This window comes from Chiloscyllium plagiosum, chromosome 35, assembly GCF_004010195.1.
Source record: "Chiloscyllium plagiosum isolate BGI_BamShark_2017 chromosome 35, ASM401019v2, whole genome shotgun sequence".
NCBI lineage: Eukaryota > Metazoa > Chordata > Chondrichthyes > Orectolobiformes > Hemiscylliidae > Chiloscyllium > Chiloscyllium plagiosum.
The window spans coordinates 37,965,342-37,991,876 of record NC_057744.1 but is presented as its reverse complement, the minus strand read 5'-3'; the positions used below and the strand labels follow the sequence as shown (position 1 = coordinate 37,991,876).

Sequence of the window (26,535 nt, the reverse complement as noted above, 5' to 3'; positions counted from 1 at the left end):
CCCTAACTCGTTCTGTGAGGAGCAGGATCTGACTGCATTTCCTGCAGATGAAGTCGGCAGGAGTATCGGTGGTCACCCCTACCTCAAACATCCTGCAGGAGGAACATTCCACTGCCTAAGCTGCCATTACTCTACACTTCCTCTCCAAAGCAAGAACACTGAGTAGCTTACCTGTGAACTTTAAAGTTAGGTTAGAGGAGGAGGATGGGAGGGAGGCCCTACTGTGTAGGGCCTGGGGACTAGAACACACCCACACCCCCTCAAATATCAATCACTTACCTTCCCGACCAGCTCTGAACTCCTGAACTCCTTGGCCATTGCTTGTCTTCCAGTTTCCTCCTGTGAGGTATAGTTGCAACATGTCTTGCTTCAAAAAACATTAACCCAATTTCTTCAGATCATGAACTGGAAGCTACAATGAGTGTATCCAAAATTAACAATGAGGAATAATTGATGGACTGTAAGAGGGAAAGAATTGAGGGGAGGACAGGTCGAGCTCAGCTGTGGCAAAATCATTTGATTTATTCTTTCTCTAACACAGGAACATGACATGGAAACATACATGTGAGAGAGTGAAGAGGTACAGGGAGTCCTATTATAAAGAAACCTTTGTATATGCAGCCAGCATTAAACGATTTATTTCAACCAGAGTTATAAAACTCAGCTTGATAGTCACAAAATCTTGGCGATGCCCAAAGTGTATTACAAAACCTCCTTCCCTAATTCCTTAGTGGTAATCTTCCTGCTCAGGGAGACAACCGCATTATGTAATATTTCAATGATCTTAACAAGAGACAAGAAAACATTAACTTCAGACAGGGATCAGGTTGATGTTGTTCCTGATAAAGAAATGCTAATGGTGGTTGATGTATTGTCAGTGTGTAGGATGCAAACAAAATGAATTAAATTACTTGTCATCCTTATGAAAGCTCACCACATGAAAGGTTTACCATTTTTCTCATCACAGATGCTGCCAGACCTGTTGAAAATTTCCTTCATTTTCTCCTTTCATTTCAGATTTCCAGCAGCTGCAATATTTGCTTCTCCTCCTCAGCTTTTTCAAGATTATGTTAATTTTACTGACAGAAGGTGAGACTTGATATGTTAGGATTTATTCAAATAAACTGCTCATTCCAACCATATGGACAAATAGTTCCATGGTAAGCACTGAGGAAACAGGACCCAGCCAGTGAGAATGGTGCCTGATCTTGTTGTCCTCCAGCAGCCACTCAGAATAGTGTCCTCTCCCAATGCCAACCTGCTTTTGCCCCGATGTCAGTGAGATTTCCCGACTACACAGGGTCACATGATGTTTCACTGTAACTGCACTCCGGAATCTCCTCCAGTCAGGAATGTCAGCTGCTTGCTCTTCCAGAACCATCCTGCAACAATGTTGTTGGATTTGCATCTCTAGTGCAAGGCAATGTCTTAAATGCCTCCCTAGTCTCTTCCATACTTACATCCAATGACAAATAAGGGACTCATAGACCATCTCTACCACCTGCCTCTAACACTCCCCTCTCTTCACCTTAGTGTTGAACCTCGCTTTCTGCCCTGTCTCAGCTTTTAATTTGCATGTTCATCTCATTTCTCTTCTACTCTCCCATGCTCTTTCCAGCCTCATTCTCTCTCAGCATTGTTGTGTGACGAGACTCCCCGCCTGCTCCTTGACCCCTATGTCCATTTAACTAATGATCATTCAACACACCCCTCTCCTCCCCCACTGACCCTCACCACCCCCACAGCCCAAAACTTAATCAATGTTGTGAATGGCCCTCCCTCTTCAGTCCTTGTCTCTCCATCAGTTCTATCTGGATTACTAGTTAATAACAACGATTAATACCACCACCCTTAAAACTCACTGTCCTATCTCCAACTTCCCTTTCCTCTCTTTGAGCAGATGCTACTTCCCAGACTTGGGTTCAGACTTTTCCAGAACTTTACATCGGAATCCTCTTATCCAGTTTCCATCGTTGCCTCAGGAGAAAACAGCTTATTCAAATCACAAATTATATCCAATGAAACTGTGACAAAGGTAAACTGTCCTTTCTGGACTGTCCTGGCTTTTCTGCAGCTTCTAACCAGGTTGACTACACCATCCCTCTCCCATCTCACTCTGTTGGGTAGACTTCCAAGTGGGTTATGCTGATCTCAACTCATTCCATATCCATCAAATGTAGCCAGAGAAGTACATACAATAACTTATCTTCCTGCTGCTACACTATTATCTTTGATATCATCCTTTCTGGATGTAGGTTTGCTCACTGAGGTGGAGGGTTCATTTTCAGATGTTTCATCACCCATACTAGGTAACATCTTCAGTGAGCCTTCAGATGAAGCACTGGTAGTATAACCTGTTTTCTATTTATGTGTTTGAGTTTCCTTGGGCCAGTGATGTCATTTCCTGTGGTGATGTCACTTCCTGTTCTTTTTCTCGGGGGGGTGGTAAATGGGATCCAAGTCAATGTATTTGTTGACACAATTCCGGTTGGAATACTTCTAGGAATTCTTGTGCAGGTCTCTGTTTGTCTTGTCCTAGGATGGGTGGATGTGTTGTCCCAGTCAAAGTGGTGTCCTTTCTTATCTGTATGTAAGTATACTAGTGAGAGTGGGTCATGTCGTTTTGTGGCTAGTTGATGTTCATGAGACCTGGTGACTAGTTTTCTGGCTGTTTGTCCAATTTAGTGTTTGTTACAGTTCTTGCAACAAGGATCTGCTGCCCTCCTCCTATTTCCCATCAACATGCTGCCCTTTAGCAACATTGCCATTCCACCATTACTGACAGTGTCTACAGCAGTCTGGGCCCTGAACCCTGAAATTCCCTCCCTACGCCTCTGTCCCTCACCTTCCTCCTTGAAGAGGCTCTTTGAAGCCTACCTCTTTAACTCAGCTTTTGCTCATTTGCTCTCATATCTCCTTGACTGTTTTGGTGTAAAATTTGACAGTTTAATGTACCATTGAGCCACCTTGCAAGGGAAGAAGTCTAAGAGGAGAGCTGATAGAATTTTCCCAAATCATGAAGAAGCTGGACATAACGGATAGGGAGAAACAGTTTTCACTTATAGGAAGAATCAAGAAATACAGGATATAGATTTGATTTGATTTGAAATAGGAACAAATGCCAGTTGAGAGAAACCATTTTCACATGTGGTTCAGGTCTGAATTGAAGTGTAGTGGAGGTAGATTCAACTGAGGCATTCGAGAAGACATTGATGATTATTTTAGTAGAAACACATTTGTAAGCTTATGGGAAAAAGGTGGGAGAATGACATTAAATTTGGAGAGCTGGCGCAGATACAATGGATTGAATGACCTACTTCCATGCTATAATTATGTGATTGTTTTCTCACATTAAAGTGTGAAATTAATATAAGTTGTTGTTGTTTTTCCTCTGCTAACTACGATAATGACATTTCTACCTTGATTTCAAAGTCACTTTTATTCAAACCATTATTCATTCTCCTTTTTTGTAATAAATTTTGTTTTGCTGTTCTATTTGCATTTCCTTGTTCATGTTTTTAGAAAATTCACAATTTTTGATATATGTATACATGCACAGTGTACATAAAACAATTGCCTGATTATTAAGAGTCAGTTGCGGTTGGTGATGATTCAATGAGTATTTTATTGTTGCCATAGCTACTAATCCCATTCTCATTATAAACCTGTTGTTTTCAAAGGGAAATCCTCTCTCAAATTCACCGGAATGTTGTTGTTAATTAATCATCTGCAAATGCCATTATAAAATTCTTGGTGCTGCAGTTGTAGCATTTAAAATTAGTTTAAAAACAATCATAAATTTGTTTCCAGTCAACATTTAAAACATGAAATTGCTTGGGATAACACAACTAAATAAATAAATGTGTTTCTAACTATGGCTATCAGTGTTACTTCTAGGTTCTATTCTCTGCCAATCAATCCAAGTTATTTACAGGGTTGGTCAGAACAAATCTCTGAATTCCACAAAACCACCATTATTTATAATAATCACACATTTCACTTTGAATGGTCGCTAATGAAATCTTCCAATTGCTGTTGTCTTCTTCAAGGTGGGCGATTTAAATGAAGTTTAATTGCTGGATATAATGAGTTTAATTTCAGCATCATGATTGACAGCCAGTTAACTATTTGCAGAGGAGAAACTGGAATACACAAGGCAAACAGGAGGAACCGGATCTCATTTTCTGCTTACGCATTTTACAGCCTCTAGAACTCAACACTAAGTTCCACAACTTCAGTGAACAAGCATTGTCCTCCATTTAGATTTTTCCCATCTTTTGTTTGCATGCATTTTCTCTCAGCAACACTGACCAATTTTGGGCGGCAAGGTGGCTCAGTGGTTAGCACTGCTGCCTCACAGCGCCATGGGACCTGGGTTCAATTCCTGCCTCAGGCAACTGTCTGTGTGGAGTTTGCATATTCTCCCTGTGTCCGCATTGGTTTCCTCCCACAGTTCAAAGATGTGCAGGTCAGGTGAATTGGCCACACTAAATTGCCTGTAGTGTTAGGTAGATTAGTCAGGCGTAAATATAGGGGGTGGGTTTCTCTTTGGAGGGTCAGAGTGGACTTGTTGGGATGAAGGGCCTGTTTCCACACTGTAGGTAATCTAATCTAATCTATTTGCTTCTATTCACACCTACTATTAACACTTATTTTGCATCTGCATCACCACACTATGATGTGGTGTTGAACTGGGGTGGACTAAGTTAAAAATCACACAACACCAAGTTATAGTCCAACAAGTTTACAATATTTGGAAGTACAAGCTTTCAGAGTGCAGCTCCTTCGTCAGCTAGCTAGCTCTAGCTACTAGTTGGTATATAACCTAGTATTGTGTGATTTTTAACTTTCACCACACTATAACCATCAGTGCTTCTTTGCCTTTTTCGCTGAGGATCCTCATCATCTGTTCTACTCGCCCTTCCTGCCCTCTGTCAACAGCATAAAAAAATCATTTTTCAACTCCTTTCAGTTAGAAGAAGAGTCATATCAGATTTGAAACGTTAACTCTGTTTTTCTTTCTTCACAGATGGTGTCAGGCTGGCTGAGTCTCCAGAACTTCCTGTTTTTCTTTCAGGAATTGTAATATTCCTCTCCCAATATGTTTATGCAGTGCCAAAAGCAGAAATTTCTGGTAAAGTTCAGCAGGTTTGGCAGATCTGCTGAGCTTTGCCAGCAATGTCTGTTTTTGTTCTGATTTACAGCATCCGCAGTTTGTTCAGTTTTTGTTTATGTTTATCCGTTGGGTGGAGTGCTGAATTTTAAGGCCCCCAGAAGAGTGTACCAGTTCATCTCTATTCTGCTGAGAGTCTGAACTCAGCTCCCCCCACTTCCCTGAGCCTGTGAATGGACTTATACAGAGCCATGTGAGCCACCCAGTCAGCCCATTGTTGGTGAGGCCTCACACCGGTCAAGCCTAGCATTGGGAAACAGGGAAAGAAGTTGGAGTATGGCAAAAAGGAGGGGCCCAGGTTTTGGTGGAAGATTTAACCTTGGCATTACCTCAGAGGACTATGAGCTCAATATTAGTATGGTGACTGGTTTGGCGCAGACTGGGGAGGGATGATGGGTAACTACAATGTAAGATTGTTTGAGGTGTGGGATATTCAATTTCCATAAGGATCCCTCATGTCATTTTACTATCAAGTGTGTATCCTAACTGTGTCTTCGCAAATATGATATAGACTCATGTGATGGGATCTTACCATAATGTTTAAACATTTTTAAATGCTCCACATTCCTATCATTATCTGGATTTTTAAATGGATGTGTTAGTGACATTTTATATTCAGAGCTCCTTTTCCGAGTATTATCATCTCTGTCAGGTCACTCCTTAGTTGTATCGTTTCGACAGGAAAAGATCCTGACTTGTTCAATCCTTCATGATAGGACAGCCCTGCAATCTTGGTAAATACTTGTGGCGTTTTCTCCAATGTTTCTATATACTTCATTTATAAAAATTATTTCATAGGATGTGTGCTTTGCTGGCTAAATGAGTATTTGTTGTCTATACCCTTCAAGGGGAGGCAGTGGCCTAGTGGCATTAGCACTGGAATAAAGAGTTTAATGATGACCATGAATCCATTGTCAGGGAAACTGGCATCCTTACCTGGTCTGGTCTACATGTGACTCCAGATCTATAGCAATGTCGTTGACTCTTGACTGCCATTTTGGGCAATAAATGCTGGCCTAGCCAGTGATACCCTCATCCTGTGGAACCAAAGTTGTTGATGCATTTTACATAATGCCTCAATTTTTCAATTCTCTCACTCTGAAATTAAACAGAGAGCTTGTTTTTTTTTAAGGCCTTATTGTTAGATTCAGTGGTGCATATTTCTGAATCCCATCAATGCAATCTCTATCATGGATAATGCTCTCCCCTCTACCCACTTAGACACTCATTTTTCAAACAACATGTGGTCTCTGCTGCCTTTCCTTGTAGTTTTTTTGTTGTTGTTGGGGTCCATGCAACATATACTACTGAGTCAGGGTTGTATTAATTCAGTTTTCTGGAAGTTTATTAACAGCGAACTATGTACATTAATATGGCATCTCAAACTTACCATATACAGGCTACATTATATGTTTATTCAGATTACTGCTATGTTACATACATTGTCACCTGCCTGACTGCTAACACAGTAACTGACCAAATAAACAGAGAATAAGATGGTGACCTATTAAACCACATGCTGAATGTCACAATGTCCTCTATCTGAATGTGTCACCTTGTAATTTGTTATGTTGAAGTTATTACAGGCAGTTTATCAAGTTTCTTAATGTGGTCCTATATTTTTCCTCAAAATTCCTCAGTATTAACTATATCTTTCAATTTGCTGTCATTCAAATTGACTTCCCCCTCTTAAATCCAAATCATTTAAGTAAATAATAACTGGCAGTGGTCTCAACCCTGATTCCGATGTTGTGATATTTTCCAATTTTGTCAGTCTGAATAACAACCCTTAACCCCTATACTTCATTCTGATTTGAAACCATCTTATCTTTTCTTTCCTGTAATTTCTCCACTAATTCCACAACTCTTTGGGTTATTGTTTGCTGTGGAGTGCCTTATTGAAAGTCTTTTGATTCTCTCATCATCTTACATTCATATTATCTGACTCTACACTTCCCATTAATTCTTCACAAATTCAACATTAGTCATGTGTAACATTCACTTTAGAAACCACGTGACCACCTTTCATTATATTTTAGTTCCTGGATGTTTCCCAATCACATCAGGGATGGGTCTGGATAGGATGCTCTTTGGAGGGTTTGTATGGACTTATTGAGTTGAATGGCCTGCTTCCATACTGTAGGGGTTCAACGATTCTATGATGGTACACATTGCTGCTACTGAGTGTCGATGATGGAGAAAGTGATTGCTTGTGGTGGTGAATAGGCTGTTAATCAAACAGGTTGCTTTGTCCTGGATGGCACTGAACTTCTACAGTGTTGTTGGATTTGCACTCTTCCAATATGCTTAAGGGAGATAGGGTTACTCACTGTAGAATTCCTAGCCTCTAACCTGATCTTGTAGTTACAGCATTAATATGTCTGGTCTGGTTCAATTTAATATAATTATGGCAACCCCCAGGATGTTGATAGTGGAGGATTCATTGATGTAACTTCAGTCAATGTCAAGTGGTGATGATTAGAATATCTCTTGGAGATGGTTACTGCCTGAAACTTGTGTGGTGTGAACATTACTTGCCATTTATCTGCCCAAGTCGCAATATTGTCTGGGTCTTGCTGCATGTGAAGTGCAATAAAGCCAAAACAAATAGGGGGAATATCAAGGGAGGAAACTAAATCAAATTGGAGGCAACGATGATGTGCTGCTGTTCCTGTGGTGCCCTCCATTAAGAATACAGCTATTGTTTAGACAAAGGAAAGTGTTGGAAAGGGTCACTGACAGGCAGTACTAATACAACAGGAATCACTGCCCTGGATTCCATTAGGGCTCTTCAGCCCTTGATCTCAGGGCAAAACTCTTGGACAAAAGAGTTGAATGATACTTATAAAGTTTAACAACATCCAAGATAAAGCATCTCACTTGCTTGCCACCTGATCCAGTATCACAAATATTCACTTCCTCCATCACTGATGCTCAGTAGCAATAGTGTGTATGATCTACAAGATTCATTGCAGAAACTCAACAAAAATCCATTATAGCATGATCCAAACCGTGATTGAAGAACAAGGGCAGCAGATACGTTGGAACATGACCAGCTGCAATTTCCCATCCAAGCCGCTCACCAATCTGACTTGGAAATATATCACTGTTCCTTCAGTGTCATGGGGTTAAAATCCTGGAACTTCCTCCCTAACAGCCTATGGGTATTTCCACACCACATGAACAGCAGAGGTGAAAGAAGGTAGTTCACTCTCACCTTCTCAATGGCAATTTCAAACAGGTAACAAATATTGCCCTTTGTCAGTGACATTCCAAACCTATGAATAAAAAATAATTAGGAAGCAGAGAATGGATCAGAAAAGAAAAAGCCATTGGTCATTGAAAAAGTTTGAATTGTTATGAGGGTTGATTCATTGACGTAGAGACTACACCAAAATAATACACAATATTTTATTCATATTCCCCTTATACACACAATCATTTCCCAGATCCCATTAAGTTAATGTCAATATTTACATACAGCTGCTGGAGTAGGCAGCAGTCTGCCTGTACACTGCATTCTGGGTTCTCCACTAAAAACTGCAGTCGTGTCCCACCTCACCAATGCAGAGTGAAGAATAAAAGAGTTTTTTTTGGTTCAGCATCCACGATCTCAGGAAGGATGTGGTTCCTGCTCTTGTGCTGATTTGGCTTCTTTCTCTTCAGCCTCAATTTCCTCTGTTGTTGGGATGGAGTTTTTCTTCGGTCTTCCTTTGGGCTTTGTAGGAGCCTCGTGTCCTCCTTTCAGCACCTGTATTCAAGAAACGGTTTAAACACTGAGATCAACATCTGCACAATCTGCGAGGGATAGCTGCGATTGTGAGGAAAACCAAATTACCTTAAATTAGGCACTGCCAGTCCTGATGTTCGATCATACTCTGAAATGGGCAGAACACATTGTACACATTGAGCAGCAGGGTATACTCCTGTTGGTATTGACCCAGCAGCAGGGTATACTGTATTCCTGTTGGTATTGACCCAACAGCAGGGTATACTGTATTCCTGTTGGTATTGACCCAGCAGCAGGGTATACTCCTGCTGGTATTGACCCAGCAGCAGGGTATACTGTATTCCTGTTGGTATTGACCCAGCAGCAGGGTATACCCCTGTTGATATTGACCCAGCAGCAGGGTATACGCCTGTTGGTATTGACCCAACAGCAGGGTATACTGTATTCCTGTTGGTATTGACCCAGCAGCAGGGTATACTCCTGTTGGTATTGATCCAGCAGCAGGGTATACTGTATTCCTGTTGGTATTGACCCAGCAGCAGGGTATACTCCTGTTGGTATTGATCCAGCAGCACGGTATACTCTTGTTGGTATTGACCTAACAGCAGGGTATACTGTATTCCTGTTGGTATTGACCCAGCAGCAGGGTATACTCCTGTTGGTATTGACCCAGCAGCAGGGTGTACTGTATTCCTGTTGGTATTGACCCAGCAGCAGGGTATACTCCTGTTGGTATTGATCCAGCAGCACGGTATACTCCTGTTGGTATTGACCCAGCAGCAGGGTATACTGTATTCCTGTTGGTATTGACCCAGCAGCAGGATGTACTGTATTCCTGTTGATATTGACCCAGCAGCAGGGTATAATCCTGTTGGTATTGACCCAGCAGCAGTGTATACTCCTGTTGGTATTGACCCAGGCAGTGGGGTATAATCCTCTTGGTATTGACCCAGCAGCAGGGTATACTCCTGGTGCTATTGACCCAGCAGAGGGTATAAACCTGTTGGTATTGACCCAGGCAGCACGGCATACTCCTGTTGGTATTGACCCAGGCAGCAGGGTATAATCCTGTTGGTATTGACCCAGGCAGCAGGGTATAATCCTGCTGGTATTGACCCAGGCAGCAGGGTATAGTCCTGTTGGTATTGACCCAGGCAGCAGGGTATAATCCAGTTGGTATTCGTAATTGTGCAGTGGAACAACCAGATCTATCCACACTACTCACCAGCTGTAAACTACAGAGGGGAGGGCCATCAGCTCTCTATGATGGCAGGTTTGGGGGGGGGGGGGAGTGTATTATGGTGCAGACACCATGCAAGCATCTTTGTTGAAGAAATGGTCAAATGAAAGTACAATATCCCCAGAATTGTATTCAATGAAAAACATTATGCAGTGCATAGGAGGAGGGATTCCTCCAGGAATTGATTCTAAAACAGTTTTAAGAAATTGCAGAATCTATTCAAGATTTACTGAGCGCAGTACATGGTCAAGAAACCTTATGAGTTGATCAGAGATATGAAAGAAAGAAGATCACATTCATTACTCACATCTGGGAATGATAATTCAAGAAAAAAGTAACAGTTGCCTATGCAAACGTGGGTTGATTAAAGAAATCCAGCATGGATTTGTTAAGGGAAAATTATGTGAGCAAAGTAATAGGTCATGAAATAAGGGACAGTAATAAGATGGAGATTCGATTGACTCAGTGACAGAATCAGAGAACAGCTGCAGTGAAGAAGGAGGCCATTGACCCCCTTGGCTTACACTGGCTCTCTGAATGAGCAATTCCCTTTGTGTCATTTTCCCACATACTCTTCCTTTTCAGACAATAATTCAGCTCCATCTTGAAACCATCAATGCAGCTGGAGAGATATATACCCTGGAGTTTCCAGGATCATTGTTAGGACTTTTGCACTTCTTCATATTCTTTAATGACCTAGACATTAGTGTGCAGGGTGCGATTACAAAATGCGTGGATGTCTCAGTACTTGGAAACAGTGTGAATTATGACAAAGATGACGCAGATTTTCAAGAGAACATCGATAAGCTGCTAGAAAAGGTGGAGTCAAAAAGTGTGGCATTAGAAAAGCACAGCAAGTCAGGCAGCATTGAGGAGTAGGAGAATCGACATTTCAGGCATGAGCTCCTCATCAGGTGGGAAGTGTGAAGTGAGCCATTTCAGTAGAAGAAAGTGAAGAGACAATATGAATTCTGACATAGGTGCAGGAACAGAGGGAGGGGTTTCTGAGGGTGGTATATATGCACAAATAATTTAAGGTAGGGAACAGCTGAATATGAAGGAGATCCTTATTGATGGGGGTTTTGAGTGCAAAATCATAGAATTCCAAAAGTGCAGAAAGAGGCCATTTTTGGCCTATTTGAGTCTGTATCAAACCTCCAAACAGCATTCCACTCTATCCCCACACTTACCATGGCTAATCCACCCTAACCAGCACATCTTTGGACATTGGGAGGAAACCAGAGCACCTGGCAGAAACAGAGAGAACATGCAAATGCCATATAGACAACCACCCAAGGCTGGAATCAAACCTGGGTCTCTAACACTGTGAGTCAGCAATGCTAAATACCATGCTGCCCAAAGAAATACTGAAACATAAAGATACATTGGTTAGGCCACTGTTGGAATATTGTTTGCAATTCTGGTCTCCTTCCTATCGGAAAGATGTTGTGAAATTTGAAAGGGTTCGGAAAAGATTTACAAGGATGTTGCCAGGGTCAGAGGATTTGAGCTCTGGGGAGAGGCTGAACAGGCTGGGGTTGTTTTCCCTGGAGCGTCGGAGGCTAAGGGGTGACCTTATAGAGGTTTACAAAATTATGAGGAACATGGATAGGTTAAATAGACAAAGTCTTTTCCCTGGGGTGGGGGAGTCCAGAACTAGAGGGCATAGGTTTAGGGTGAAAGGGGAAAGATATAAAAGAGACCTAAGGGGCAACCTTTACACGCAGAGGGTGGTACGTGTATGGAATGAGCTGCCAGAGGAAGTGGTGAAGGCTGGTACAATTGCAACATTTAAAAGGCATTTGGATGGGTATATGAATAGGAAAGGTTTGGAGGGATATGGACTGTGTCTGGCAGGTGGGACTAGATCGGGTTGGGATATCTGGTCAGCATGAATGGGTTGGACCAAAGGGTCTATTTCCACGCTGTACATCTCTATGACTCTATACACACTTAATCTGCTGAAACCCAGCTTGAACCAGGGACCTTTAGATATTCAGTCAATGCTTTCCCAACTGAGCTATTTCAGCTGACAATCACAGAGGGTACTATAAACCTGGGTAAAAGATTAGTTTGGCCTCATCTGGAGTATTCCTGATGAAGGGCTTTTGCCCGAAACGTCGATTTTGCTGCTCGTCGGATGCTGCCTGAATTGCTGTGCTCTTCCAGCACCACTGATCCAGAATCTGGTTTCCAGCATCTGCAGTCATTGTTTTTATCTCATCTGGAGTAGTTCATCCAGCTCTAGGTGCCACACTTTCGGAAGGATGTGAAAATATCAGAGAGAGCGAGGAAAAGATTCATGAGATTGATTCCAGGAATGAAGGCATTCAGTGACATTGATAGTTTGGAGATGCTGGGACAGTTTTCTTCAGAGAAGAACAGAGATTTGAATAGAGGTGTTCAAATCACAAGGTATCCGGATGGAGTAAATCGGACGAATTGAGAACAAGAAGGCACAAAAAGAAGGTACTTAGCCAAAGCAGCACGAGGGAAATTATTTTATACGAGTGGATGGTTAGAGTCTGGTATGAACTATCTGAGATTGTGATGGAGTCAAATTCACTTCAAGGCCTTTAAGAGGGAATTGGATTATTATTTGACAAGGAAGAATGTGCAGCATTATGGAGAGAAGAGGTGAAGGGTGGGGGAGGGGGATTGTGGGGGAAACTGATGTTGGGTGAACTACTGGTTTAGAGAGCCAGCACAGATTTTTTTGTTATTTGTTCTTGGATGTGGGCATCACTGGATCATTTGTTGCCCATCCCTAATTGCCCTGAAGAAGATAGTGGTGAACTGTGTTCTTGAGCATGACAGTCCTTGGGTGCAAATAAAGCTACAATGTCCAATAGGAAGTGAGTTCCAAGATTTGATCCAATGACAGTGAAGATACATCTCCAATGGTGATACATCTCCAAGTCAGAATGACAGTGATATTCCCATGTATCTACTGCCCTTGTTGTATGAGATTGTCATCAGTTTGGAAACTGCTGTCTGAAGAGCCTTGATGAATTTTTACAGTGCACCTAGTAAATGGTCCGTACTGCTGCTACTGAGCATCAGATTAGATTAGATTACAGTGTGGAAACAGGCCCTTCGGCCCAACAAGTCCACACCGACCCGCCGAAGCGCAACCCACCATATCCCTACATTTACCTCTTACCTAACACTACGGGCAATTTAGCATGGCCAATTCACCTGACCTGCACGTCTTTGGACTGTGGGAGGAAACCCACACAGACACGGGGAGAACATGCAAACTCCACACAGTCAGTCGCCTGAGGCGGGAATTGAACCCGGGTCTCTGGCGCTGTGAGGCAGCAGTGCTAACCACTGTGCCATCGTGCCGCCCACTAGTCGTAGTGCAAATGATTTTTGAGTGTTGTTCGAGTTGCACGCACCCAAGTGAGGAGTATTCCATCATACTCCTGACCTGTGCCTTCTAGGAGGTGGAGGAAGGCTCTGGGGAGTCAGGATGCGAGTTACTTTCCTTCCACAAAACTATGCTGACACAAAACCAATTGTCTTGACTTTTTCTAAGTGCTAACTACAGGTGTCTGAACTTTGAAGTCATTAATCAATCTTGTCTTATTTCACAATATTAAATCTAGCCTAAACATCTCTCTGATAGTTTCTAACAGCAACATGTTGTCGAGCTAATCTCAAAAGCGTTCCATGAACTCCTCATCCAGACTGTTACTGCTAATTTGATTTTTCCAATTTATATGTGGATTTTAAGTCACCCATGTTATTGTTCTACCTTTCTGACAAGCTCCCATTATTTCTTTGTTTACACTCTACCCTAGTAGACTACTACACAAAATATGGAGGCATAGGTTTGAGGGTGACTTAACGGTTTGGATCAGAAATTGGCTAGCTGGTGGTTGATGGGAAATGTTCAGCCTGGAGTTCAGTTACTAGTGGTGCACCGCAAGGATCTGTTTGGGTCCACTACTGTTTGTCATTTTATAAACAATCTGGATGAGGGCGTAGAAGGATGGGTTAGTAAATGTACGGACAATACTAAGGTCGGTACATTTGTGGATGGTGCCGAAGGATGTTATAGGTTAAAGAGGGACATAGATAAGCTGCAGAGCTGGGCTGAGAATTGGCAAACGGAGTTTAATATAGAAAAGTGTGAAGTGATTCACTTTGGAAGGAGTAACAGGAATGCAGAGTATTGGGTGAATGGTAAGGTTCTCGGTGGTGTGGATGAGCAGAGTCCGTGTACAGAGATCGCTCAAAGTTGCCACCCAGGTTGATAGGGCTGTTAAAAAGGCATATGGTGTGTTAACTTTTATTAGTAGAGGGATTGAGTTTTGGAGCCATGAGGTCATGCTGCAGCTGTACAAAATTCTGGTGTGCCCACAGGTAAAGTATTGCGTGTAGTTCTGGTCACCGCATTATAGGAAGGATGTGGAAGCTTTGGAAAGGGTTCAAGACGAGTTTTACTAGGATGTTGTCTGGTATGGAGGGAAGGTCTTATAAGGAACTTGAGGCTGTTTTTGTGAGAGAGAAGAAGGTTGAGAGGTAACTTAATTGAGTCATGTAAGACAATCAGAGGGTTAGATAGGGTGGACAGTGAGAGCCTTTTTCCTCGGATGGTGATGGCTGGCATGAGGGGACACAGCTTTAAATTGAGGGGTGATAGATATAGGACAGATGTCAGAGGTAGTTTCTTTACTCAGAGAGTAGTAGGAGCATGTAATGCTCTGTCTGCAATAGTTGTAGACTTGCCAACTTTACGGGTATTTAAACGGTCATTGGATAGGCATATGGACGAGAACGGAATAGTGTAGGTTAGATGGGCTTCGGACTGGTTTCACAGGGCAGTGCAACATCTACGGCTGAAGGGCCGGTACTGCGTTGTAATATTCTATGTTCTATCATGTGGTTAATATTAAGCGGGGGGACTGCAAATCATTCCCATTAATTACTTTTTGTCTTTATCATTTCTCATCCCTTCATAAACCGTTTCCATAACCTAGTTTCCTGGACTTAGTACATCCATGTCAATTGTTCTAATATCATCATTAATTGACAAAGTCACCCTCCTGCTTTCTTCCAGCTCCCCCCTTCCTTAAGGTCATGCTCCCTTTAATATTCAGGGATCAGTCAATGGCATCTTGCACTTATTTATTTTTATTTGTGCTACCAGTTCATCTGTTTCTTTTAAATTCTGCATGCATTCAAATTCAGAGCCTTTCACTTTGTTCTTTTATTACTTTAATCTCTCACCTTCTCTGTTGATTTTCTGTTAGATTTATACTGCTTCATGAAGTAAGTACTGGGACTAAAACAGTGAACTGAAATTGTGGGGTTTGAGTTCTGAGGCAGCAATAGCTTTTTGGAGTTTTAACAGAGTAATATTAACTGAACTCCCAATCTACATGCTCCTGCTCTCACTGTTAAAATAATTCTCAAACCTCAAAATGAGGTCACAGTGTCTTGGAGTCATAGAGTCCTACAGCAAAGAGACAGGCCCTTTGGCCCAAACTGGTCCATGCCGACCAAAATATCCATCCATGCTAACCCCATTTCCTTGTACTCGGCCTATATCCTTCTAGTCCTTTCCTATCCATGTACTTGTTCAAGTGCCTTTTAAATGTTGTTAATGTACCTGCCTCAACCACTTCCACTGGCTGCTCATTCCATATGCGTACCACCATCTGTGTAAAAGGTTGCTCCTCAGGTTCCCTTTTATTCTTTTCCTTCTAACTTTAAATTAATGTTCTCTAGTCATTAATTCCCCAACCCTGGGAAAAGGTGCATTCACCCTATCCAAGCCTCTCATGATCTTACACAGCTCTATGAGGTCCCCCCTCAGTTTCCTCCCTACATTCTAAAGTAAAAGGTCCTAGCTTGTCCAGCCTCTCCCTGGACCATTGAGTCCAGGCAACATCCTTGTAAATTTTTTCGCACTCTTTCCAGTTTAATAACATCCTACTTACAAGAAAGTGACCAAAACTGAACACAATACTCCAAGTGCAGCCTCAAATTCCATACTCAATGCCCTGACTGATGAAGGCCAGTGTTCCAAAAGCCTTCTTCACTGCCCTGTCTAACTGTGACTCCACTTTCAGAGAACTGTGAACCTGAACTGCAATATCCCTCTGTTCCACTACACTCCTTAAGACCCTATCATTCATCATGAAACTCCTTCCTTGATTTGACTTTCCAAAATGCAAGACCTCACACTTATCTATATTAAACTCCATTTGCCATTTCTCGGCCCACTTCCCCAGCTGATCAAGGTCCTGCTGCAATTTCTGAAAACCTTCCTCACTGTCCACAATACTGCCTCTTTTAGTGTCATCCACAAACTTACTAATCGTGCCTTGTACATTCCTCATCCAAATCATTGATATAGACAACAAACAGTAATGAACAGCAGAGTCATTAGGGACATTTAAGCGACTGCTGGACAGGCACACGGAGAGCAGTGAGTTGAGGGGTGCGTAGGTTGTTATTATTTTTTACATTAGGATTAAACCTCGGCACAACATTGTGGGTCAAAGGGCCTGTTCTGTGCTGTACTTTTTTATGTTCTATGTTCTATGAACCCAGCACTGACCCCTGAGGCAGTCCATTAGTAACAGGCCTACAGTCTGACAAGCATCCTTCCACTGTTACCCTCTGCTTTCTACCATCAAGCCAATTGTATATCCAATTTGCCAGCTCGCCCCAGATTCCATGTGATCTAAACTTCCAGAGTAGCCGACTATGTGGAACCTTATCAAAGGCCTTAGTGAAATCCATATAGACTACATCTACTACCCTGCCCTAGTCAATCTTCCTGGTCACTTCATCAATGAACTCTACCAACTTTGGGAGGTATGACCTCCCACTCACAAAGCAATGCTGACTACTCCTAAACATACCCTGTCTTTCCAAATGCATGTATATCTTATCCCTCAGAATCTTCTCAAGTAACTTACCTGGCACAAATGTGAGACTTACTGATATATAGCTCCCAGGCTTTTTTTTTTTGCAGCCCTTTATGAATAATGGGACAACATTCACTATCCTTCAGTCTTCTGGGACCTCACCCGTGGCTAACAATGATGCAAAAATATCACCCAGAGCCCGGTAATTTCTTCTCTGGCCTCTTGCAGTGTTCTTGGATATATCTGGTCAGGACCAGGAGATTTATCCATCTTCACACATTCTAATACATCCAACACCTATTCTACTGTGATATGTACTGTCCCTAAGATATCATAACTAACTTCCCCAAGTTCCCAAGTCTTCATGTTTTTCTTCATGGTAAACACAGAGGAGAAATATTCATTGGGGACCTCGCCCATCTCCTGTGGTTCTACACATACATGTCCACTATGGTCCTAGAGGGGGCCTTTTCTCTCTCTAGTTATTCTTTTTCCTTTAATATACTTGAAGAACCTCTTTGGATTCACCCTAATCTTCTCAGCCAAGGCTATCTCCTGCCTCCTTTTCGCCCTCCTGATTTCCTTTGTCTATAAAATTCTGTATCCCCTGTGTACCTCCAGGGATTGCCTTGATCCCAGCTCCCTGTACCTGAGCCATGCCTCCTCCTTTTTTCTTGTCAAAGCCTCTTGTCATCCCTTGTCATCCAGGGTTCACTATTCCTGCCAGCCTTGCCCTTCACCACCACATGAACATATAGACTTTGAACTCTAGCTATCTAATTTTCTTTCCACTCAACAGAGGTCTCTTTGCCTGTAAACAAACCACTCCATTAAACCCTGCAAGCTCCTGTCTCATTCCATCAAAATTTGTCTTGCTCAAATTTAGAAATTGAACCTGTGCACCAGTTTTATCCTTCTCCATAATTATTTTAAAATTAATAGAACTATAATCATTGTCACCTCAGTCACCTGTCCTGCCCTATTTCCCAAGAGTACGTCGAGTTTTGCCTCTTCCTGAACTGGACCCTCTATATACTGCTTGAGGAAACTTTCTTGAATGCACTTAACAAATTCCACCCCTTCTCAGCCCTTAATGCTTTGGCAGTCCCAGTTTATGTTAGGAAAATTAAAATCCACTACTATGGCAACCCTATTGCTCCTGCAAGTCTCTCCAATTTCCCAGCATATTTGTTCCTCTATTTGAAGGAACATTGACTATTTTGGGGCCGATAGTACAACCCCAATAATGTCACCATCCCCTTCTTATCTCTTAGCTCCACCCTCAAAGCCTCACTGGAGGATTCTTCAGTTATTCCTTCTCTGGTTCCTGCTGTGATACTCCCCCTCCCCTCCTCCCACCTCCTCTGTCCTGCCTCAAGCTACTATACCCTGGTACATTAAGCTGCCAGTCCTGTCCCTCCCTTACCCATGTTTCTATAATGGCTATAATGTCCCAGTCCCACATACCTATCCACGCCCTGAGTTCATTGGTCTTATCTGTCAGCCCTCTTGCATTGAAATAGATGCAATTTAATCCAACAGGCATCCCTCACTCCCTGTCATTTCCACTCTTCAACCTCCTATTTCTGATTACTGTATCTCCTTCCAGCCTCCCACTTGCCTCCTTGCTGTTGAGGATCCCACCCACCCCCCGCCAATCTAGTTTAAACCCTTCCTTGCAGCATTAGCAAACCTGGCTGCCGAGATATTGGTCCCTCTTCAGGTCAGGTGCCACCCATCCCTGTTGAACAAATCACCTCTGCCTCAGATAAGATTCCAATGATCTAAAAATCTGAATCCATGCCACTGCACCAATTCTTTAGCCATGCATTTATTTGTCATATCCACAACACGTGGAAGTAATCCGGAGATTATCACCAACGAGATCCTGGTTTTTAACTTTTTTCTTAGCTCCCTATAATCACTCTGCAGGACCTCATCCCAATTTCTGCCAATGTGCACAATGACTGCTGGCTGCTCACCCTCCCCATTGGGAATCTTCTGCAGCTGCTCCAAGACATCCTGGACGCAGGCATTATGAGGCAATATATTGTTCTGGATTCCCATTTGCTGTCACAGAATCTCCTTTCACAAAATTCCCCAACTGTCGACTTCTCCTATCACTAAGGTCCTGGCTTACCTTTATCCTTTCCTGCTGTACCTCAGAGCCACTGACCTGGCTACTGCTGCTTTCCCCTGAATGGTCATCATTCGCTGCCCTCCACAACTGTATCGAAAATGGTATAATTGTTTTCAAAGGGAAATACCAAAGGGTATTTCTCCACTCTCTGCCTACTCCCATTGCCTTTCCTCAAGGTCATTTAGCTACTCTCTGCCTGCACCTTAGGTGTGGCCAACTCACTAAAACTCTTATCCATGAAGTACTCAGCATCTCGGGTGATCCTGAGTGCATCCAGCCCCAGCTCCAGCTTCCCAAGCACAGTCTCCCAGGAGTTGCAGCTTGGTCAACATCTCACATGTGTAGCCATCAGCGATGAAGGAAGTCTCCCTCAGCTCCCACATCCTGCAGGAGGAACATGTGACTGGCCTAACTGCCATCTTAACTGATGTAAGACTCAAGAGGAAAGTTAAAAGGACTTTACCTAAGCTTACCTGTACTTTTTGCAGAGCTGCTGCTTTCTGAAATCTCTTGAGCCAAAGCCTTACTTCTTACTCTGTTACCAAAACGTTTTGCAATAGCACGTCTCTCTACCCCTCCACTTTCATTTTGGTTAGAGGAGGAGGGAAGGAGGGAACCATTACACTGATGTAGTGTTTAGGCCTTAAACATTGCTTGACAAGGAAAAGGTTTAGGAAGCACTGTTTTATCTCTTCCCATCATATTCTGTGTTATTTCTTATATTGATGCCTTTCTTCACTTGCCTTGACTCTACTCTTTGATTTACCACTTCCTTCCAAATTTGATCCCTTGTCCCAACTATTTAATTTAAAACTCCTTCTCCTTCCCTCGTTATGCTGCTCACAAGGACACTGGCCCATCACAATTCAGGTATAGACCACCCCAATGGTACATGCCCCACTTGCCCCAGTGCTACTTAAACCACGATCTCATTTGAGCCATGCATTCATTTCTCTAGTCTTATTTGTCCTGTGCTAAATTGCTGATAGGATGAAGGGGGAGCCTAGCCTGAACAGCCACATTACCCACATCCATGTCATTACAGAGATTGACTGCAGTGTCACTGTGCTTCGTTCAAGTGATCTACTGTCAGAACTGGCCTGGATATCAAGTACTTACAACTGTTGTTTGTGAATCAGTAACATTGAGAAAGATGCCACCTGGAATAAACAAATCACTGTGCCAGCTGGGATCTCTCAACACCAACCAGATCTCTGGGAAAGCAACTGCAGAGAGGCAGAGGAGATTTACAAGGATGTCACCTGTCCTGGAGAGTTCTGCTTATAAAGGGAGATTGGACAGGCTACAATTGCTTTACTTTGAGCAGAGGAGTTTGAGAGGAGACATGATTGAGATGTATAAAATCATGAGGGGCAAAGACAGGACAGACAGGTAGAAACATTTCCCCTTGATGGAAGAATCAATGACCAGGGAGCAGAAGATTTAGAGGTGCTGTGAGAAAAACGTTTTTACTCAAAGGGTGGTGGGAAACTGGAACTTACTGCATGTTAGGGTAATAGAGACAAAAGTCCTGATCATGTTCAAGTGTTTAGATGTGTACTTGTGATGCCAAGGTACACAAGACTTTGGACCAAGTACTGGAAAATGAGAATTAGAATAGTTAGGTGATTATTTTTGAACAGCAAGAATGTGCTGGGTCAGACAACCTTCTTCTGTGCTTTAGGCCTCAATGACTCCAAAACCACAAACACTGCTTACAAACTAGCTCCACCATCCTGTGAATCTCCTCAAGTGTCACCCAGTAAGTGCCAATATTCCCTCCTCCATCAGCAGTAGTTGTTGCAACTGATTAGAATCCATACAGTGTAGAAACTGACCAACAAGTCCACACCAGACCTCTGAGAAACAACCCACCCAGACCCATTCCCCTAACCTATATTTACTCCTAACTAAAGCATCTAAAAATATGGGCAATTTGGCATGGTCAATTCATTTAACCTGCAAATCTTTGAACTGTGAGAGGAAATGAAGCACCCAGAGAAAACCCACGCAGACACTATGCCACCCTTAGTTCTCTTCAACAAGAGAGGATGTAACCATTTCTCTTTGACATTCGCCACTGCCAACATAGAGTCATAGAGTAACACAACATACAAACAGGTCTTTCAGCCCAAACTGGTCCATGTTGACCACTCAGATAGTTCCATTTGCCAGCATTTGGTCCACATCCCTCTAAACCCTTCCCAACCATGTACCTATACAAATATTTTTAAATATTGCTAATGTACCTACCTCAACCACATTCTCTGGTAGCCCATTCCATATAAGCACCACTCTCTGAATGAAGAAGTTGCCCCTCGGGTCCTTGCTAAATCTTTCCCCTCTCACCTTAAACCTATGCCCTCTAGTTTTCAACTCCCCATCCCTGGGAAAAAGACGATATCTATGCCCCTCATGATTTTATACACCTCAATAAGATCACCCTTCATTCTCCTATGTTTAAAGGAATAAAGTTCTATCTTGGCCAACCTCTTCCTATAACTCAGGCTTACTGGTCTTGGCAATATCTTTGTAAATTTTCTTTGCACTCTTTCCAGTTTAACTATGCCTTTCCCATAACAGGGTGACCAAAACTGTACACAAAACTCCAAGTGCGGCCTCACCAATGGTTTATACAACTGTAACATAGCGTCCCAACTCCTATACTCAATGCCTCAACCATTGAAGGCCAGCATGCTAAATGCTCTCTTTACCACCCTGTCTACCTGTAATGCCGCTTTCAAAGAACTATGTACTTGTATCCCCTAGGTCCCTCTGTTCCACAACACTCCTCAGGACCTTACCATTTACTGTATAAGTCCTATCTTAGTTTGACTTTCCAAAGTGCAACTTATCACACTTATCTGTGTTGAACTGAATTTGCCCACTTCCCATCTGATCATGATCCCTCTGTAATTTTTGATAACCTTCCTCACTAACAACGATATCTCCTAATTTTGTATCATCCACAAATTTACTAATCATGCCTTGTACATTCACATCCAGATCATTTATGTAAATAACAAACAACAAAGGTCCCAGCACTAACCCCTGTGGCATACCACTAGTCACAGGCCTCCAGTCTGAGAAACAACCTTCAACCATCACCCTCCACTTTCTACCATCAAGCCAATTTTGAATCCAATTAACTAGCTCTCCCTGGATCCTATGTGACCTAAACTTCAAGAATACCCTATCATGTGGGACCTTGTCAAAGGCCTTACTAAAGTCCATGTAGACAACATCCACTGTCCTACCCTCATCTATCTTCTTGGTTACCTCTTTAAAAACTCTAAAAGAGTTGTCAGACATGACTTCCCATGCACAAATCCATGCTGATTATCCCATACTGGGTTCACCATTTACCAGAAACTGAAATGGACTAGTCATATAAATACAGTTGGTACAAAAGCTGTTCAGAAGCTTGGAATCCTGCAGTAAGTAACTCACCTCCCGACTCTCCTGAGCCTGTCCACCATCTACAATGCACAAAACAGGACAGTGATGGAATACCGTCCAATCGACTTGATAAGTGCAGCTCCATAACATTCAAGAAGTTCAAAACATATGTGCATGTAGCTGGAAGATATTGGTAGGGTGTTAAATGAGCACTTCATATCTATCGGAGATAAGGAGGATGCAGGTACTGAATTCAGAAAGAGGGCCTCTAAGATTCTTGAGCATATTAACATAGGGAGTGAGGAGTTATTGGAAGTTTTTCTAGGCTTACAAGTGAACAAATTCCTAGGACCAGATATATCCTAGGCTGAAGTGGGAGGTGAAGGAGGAAATTGCACTGGCTGTGAACAAAATTCTTAATTCCTCGTTGGTCATGGGAACCAGCTAATGTGGTTCAATTTTTCATGAAGGGTGGACGAGGTAAACCAGGGAATTCCAGACCAATGAGTCTCACATCATTGGTAGGGAAACTATTGGGGAAAACTTTGAAGGACAGCATTAGTCTTCACTTGAAGAGGCAAAGTTTGATAAGGGATAGTCAGCATGACTTTGTCAAATTTGAATAAACTTTTTAGGAAGGTGACCAGGTATGTAGATGGGGATAGTGCAGTTTCTGTAGTTTATATGGATTTCAGCAAAGCCTTTGACAAGGTCTGAAAAAGAAGATGAAAGCACATGGGATGCAGGGTAACCTAGCAAGTTCGATCCAAAATTAATGGCAGGAGACAGAGGTTGGTAGTAGGAAGCTGTTTGGGTGACTGTAGTTTGGTAAGCAGTGACATACCACTGGGATCAGTGCTGGTCCCTTATTGTTTGTATTAAACACATATAAACAATATACTGGAGATGAGAATGTGGTGGGAATGGGGGAAAATGATCAAAATGTTTGCAGTTGACACAATGATTGGCCAAATGGTTGACAATGAAGAAGAAAATCTTCAGTTACAGGAGGATATAAACAGATTGGACAGATAGACAGACTGGTGACAGATGGAATTTAACCCTGATAAACGTGAGGTGATGGACTTTGGAAGAAAGAACAAGGGAAGAGAGTATTCAGTGAATGGCAGGACTCTAAGAAACTCAGAGGTACTGAGGGATCTTGAAGTGTTGTTCACAAATCCCTGAAGGTGGCAGAGCAGATTAAGAAGCCATACGGGATGCTTGCCTTTATCCATCATGGCATAGATTATAAGAGCAGGGAGGTTACATTGGAGCTCTATTGAAAATTGATTAGGCCACAGCTGGAATTCTGGTCCACCACAATTCTGGAAGGATGTGATTGTATTGGAAGGGCTGCAAAGAAGGTTCACCAGAATGTTCCCTGGATTGGAGCTTTTCATCTATGAAGAGAAGCTGGACAATCTTGGTTGATTTCTTTGGAGCAGAGAAGGTTGTGGGGGGAACCTGTTAGAGTTGTGAAGATTGTGAGGGATATGGACTGGATGAATGGAAAGCAGCTGATTCCTTTAGTTGAAGGGTCAATAACAAGGGGCCATAATTTTAAGATGAAAGACAAGTACTTTAGAGGGAATTTGAGGAAAGTTTTTCACCCCCAGAGGGTGGTGGGAAGCTGGAATACTCTCCCTGGGAGGACATAGGAGATGGGAAACCTCACAACTTTTAAAAATACTAGATGGATGGGCACTGAAAATGTCATAATATTCAAGGCTATGGACCAAGTACTGGAAAATTGGACTAGTGTAGATTCAGAGTAATTTTGTCATGCAGACTCGACGAGTGGCTGGGCTTCTTCTGCACTGCATGATTCTAATTTCTAGGCCATTCGGGAGAAAGCAGCTTCTTTCTTGGCACCACAATGGTCTTCAACATTCACCCCGTTCACCTCCTATGCACCGTGGCAGCAGTGCGTATCTCCTACAAGAGGCACTGCAGGAACTTACCAAGCTGTATTCATCAGCACCTTCCAAATCTGCAATCTCTGCCATCTCAAAGGAACGAGGGCAGCAGAAACGTTGGAAGCACTACGACCTGCAAGTTTCCTGTCAAACCATTCACTGTCACTGGGTCAAAATCTTGGAACTTGCCTTCCTCACAGCACTGTGGCTGAGGCTACACCTCAAGGGGCAACTGTTCAAGCTCGCCCTCGCCTTCCCCAGGGCCATTAAGGAATAGCAATATATACACTCCTTGCCAACAATGCCCACATTTTTCAAAAGGCAAACTTAAAACTGCCACAAGTTCTATATTTTTCTTCAAAACATTTTCGTTACTTCGTAGCCACAGGGTTCAACATGAGAGCAATAGCCAATTGCAAGCAGCACTCCATCAAACATAGAAACTCCACTCACCATCTTCTTCCACTTCATCCTTCGATTCTGGTACCAAGTTTTCACTTGAAGCTGAGTTAATCCCAGTGACTGTGCTAAATCCAATCTGAGAAAACAGAAAAATTAGTGTGTACAGATTTAGGGGCTGATTAGAGATTTAGGAGCAATTAGAGTACACACTAAGGGAGGATTAGAGATTGAGGGGTAATTAGAATACACACTGAGGGAGGATTAGAGATTGAGGGGTAAATTAGAGTACACACTGAGGGAGAATTAGAGATTCAGGGGTAATTAGAGTACACACTGAGGGAGGATTAGAGATTGAGGGATACTTAGAGTACACACTGAGGGATGAATAGAGATTGAGGGGTAATTAGAGTACATAATGAGGGGGTTTTAGAGATTGAGGGGTAATTAGAGTACACACTGAGGGAGGATTAGAGATTGAGGGGAAATTAAAGTACACACTGAGAGAGGATTCGAGATTGAGGGATAATTAGAGTACACACTGAGGGGTAGTTAGAGATTATGAGGTAATTAGAGTTCACACTGAGGGATGATTAGAGATTGCAGGGTAATTAGAGTACACACTGTGGGCTAGTTAGAGATTATGAGGTAATTAGAGTACACACTGAGGGGTAATTAGAGATTGAGGGGTAATTAGAGTACACACTGAGGGGTAGTTAGAGATTGAGGGGTAATTAGAGTACACACTGAGGGGTAGTTAGAGATTGCGGAGTAATTAGAGTACACCCTGTGGGATAAATAGAGATTGCGGGGTAATTAGAGTACACACTGAGGGGTAGTTAGAGATTGCGGAGTAATTAGAGTACACCCTGAGGGATAATTAGAGATTGTGGGGTAATTAGAGTACACACTGAGGGGTAGTTAGAGATTGAGGAATAATTAGAGTACACCCTGTGGGATAAATAGAGATTGCAGCGTAATTAGAGTACACACTGAGGGGTAGTTAAAGATTGTGGGGTAACTAGAGTACACACTGATGGGTTGTTAGAGATTGCAGGGTAATTAGAGTACACACTGAGGGGTTGTTAGAGATTGCCGGGTAATTAGAGTACACACTGAGGGCTAATTAGAGATTGCAGGGTAGTTAAGAGTACACACTGAGGAGTAGTTAGAGATTGTGGGGTAATTAGAGTACACAGTGAGGGGTAGTTAGAGATTGTGGGGTAATTAGAGTACACACTGAGGGGTAGTTAGAAATTGAGAGGTAATTAGAGTACACACTGAGGGATGATTAGAGATTGAGGGGTAATTAGAGTACACACTGAGGGATAGTTAGAGATTGCGGGGAAATTAGAGTACACACTGAGGGATGATTAGAGATTGTGGGGTAATTAGAGTATACACTGAGAGATAATTAGAGATTGAGGGGTAATTAAAGTACACACTGAGGGAGGATTTGAGATTGAGGGGTAATTAGAGTACACAATGGGAGATGATTACAAATTGAGGGGTAATTAGAGTACACACTGAGTGGTAGTTAGAGATTGCAGGGTAATTAGAGTACACACTGAGGGGTAGTTAGAGATTGCGGGGTAATTAGAGTACACACTGAGGGATAATTAGAGATTGTGGGGTAATTAGAGTACAC

At 42.5% G+C, this 26,535-nt stretch overlaps 1 protein-coding gene across 2 annotated transcripts in view; it reads right to left on the bottom strand.

Annotated features, from left to right (window-relative positions):
- The window catches only part of barx2 (BARX homeobox 2), a 115,612-nt gene that overhangs the window by 48,195 nt on the left and 40,882 nt on the right, over positions 1-26,535 (bottom strand). The window contains exons 3-4 of one of the 2 annotated variants that reach the window (XM_043676943.1): positions 24,942-25,026; positions 6,492-8,924 (exon numbers count right to left, since the gene is read on the bottom strand). In XM_043676943.1, the coding sequence (XP_043532878.1) occupies positions 8,787-8,924; positions 24,942-25,026 (223 nt within the window). In that variant the 3' untranslated portion in view covers positions 6,492-8,786. Of the gene's footprint in view, positions 1-6,491; positions 8,925-24,941; positions 25,027-26,535 lie in introns of those variants that run through there. The other variant, XM_043676944.1, reaches the window with a different exon arrangement.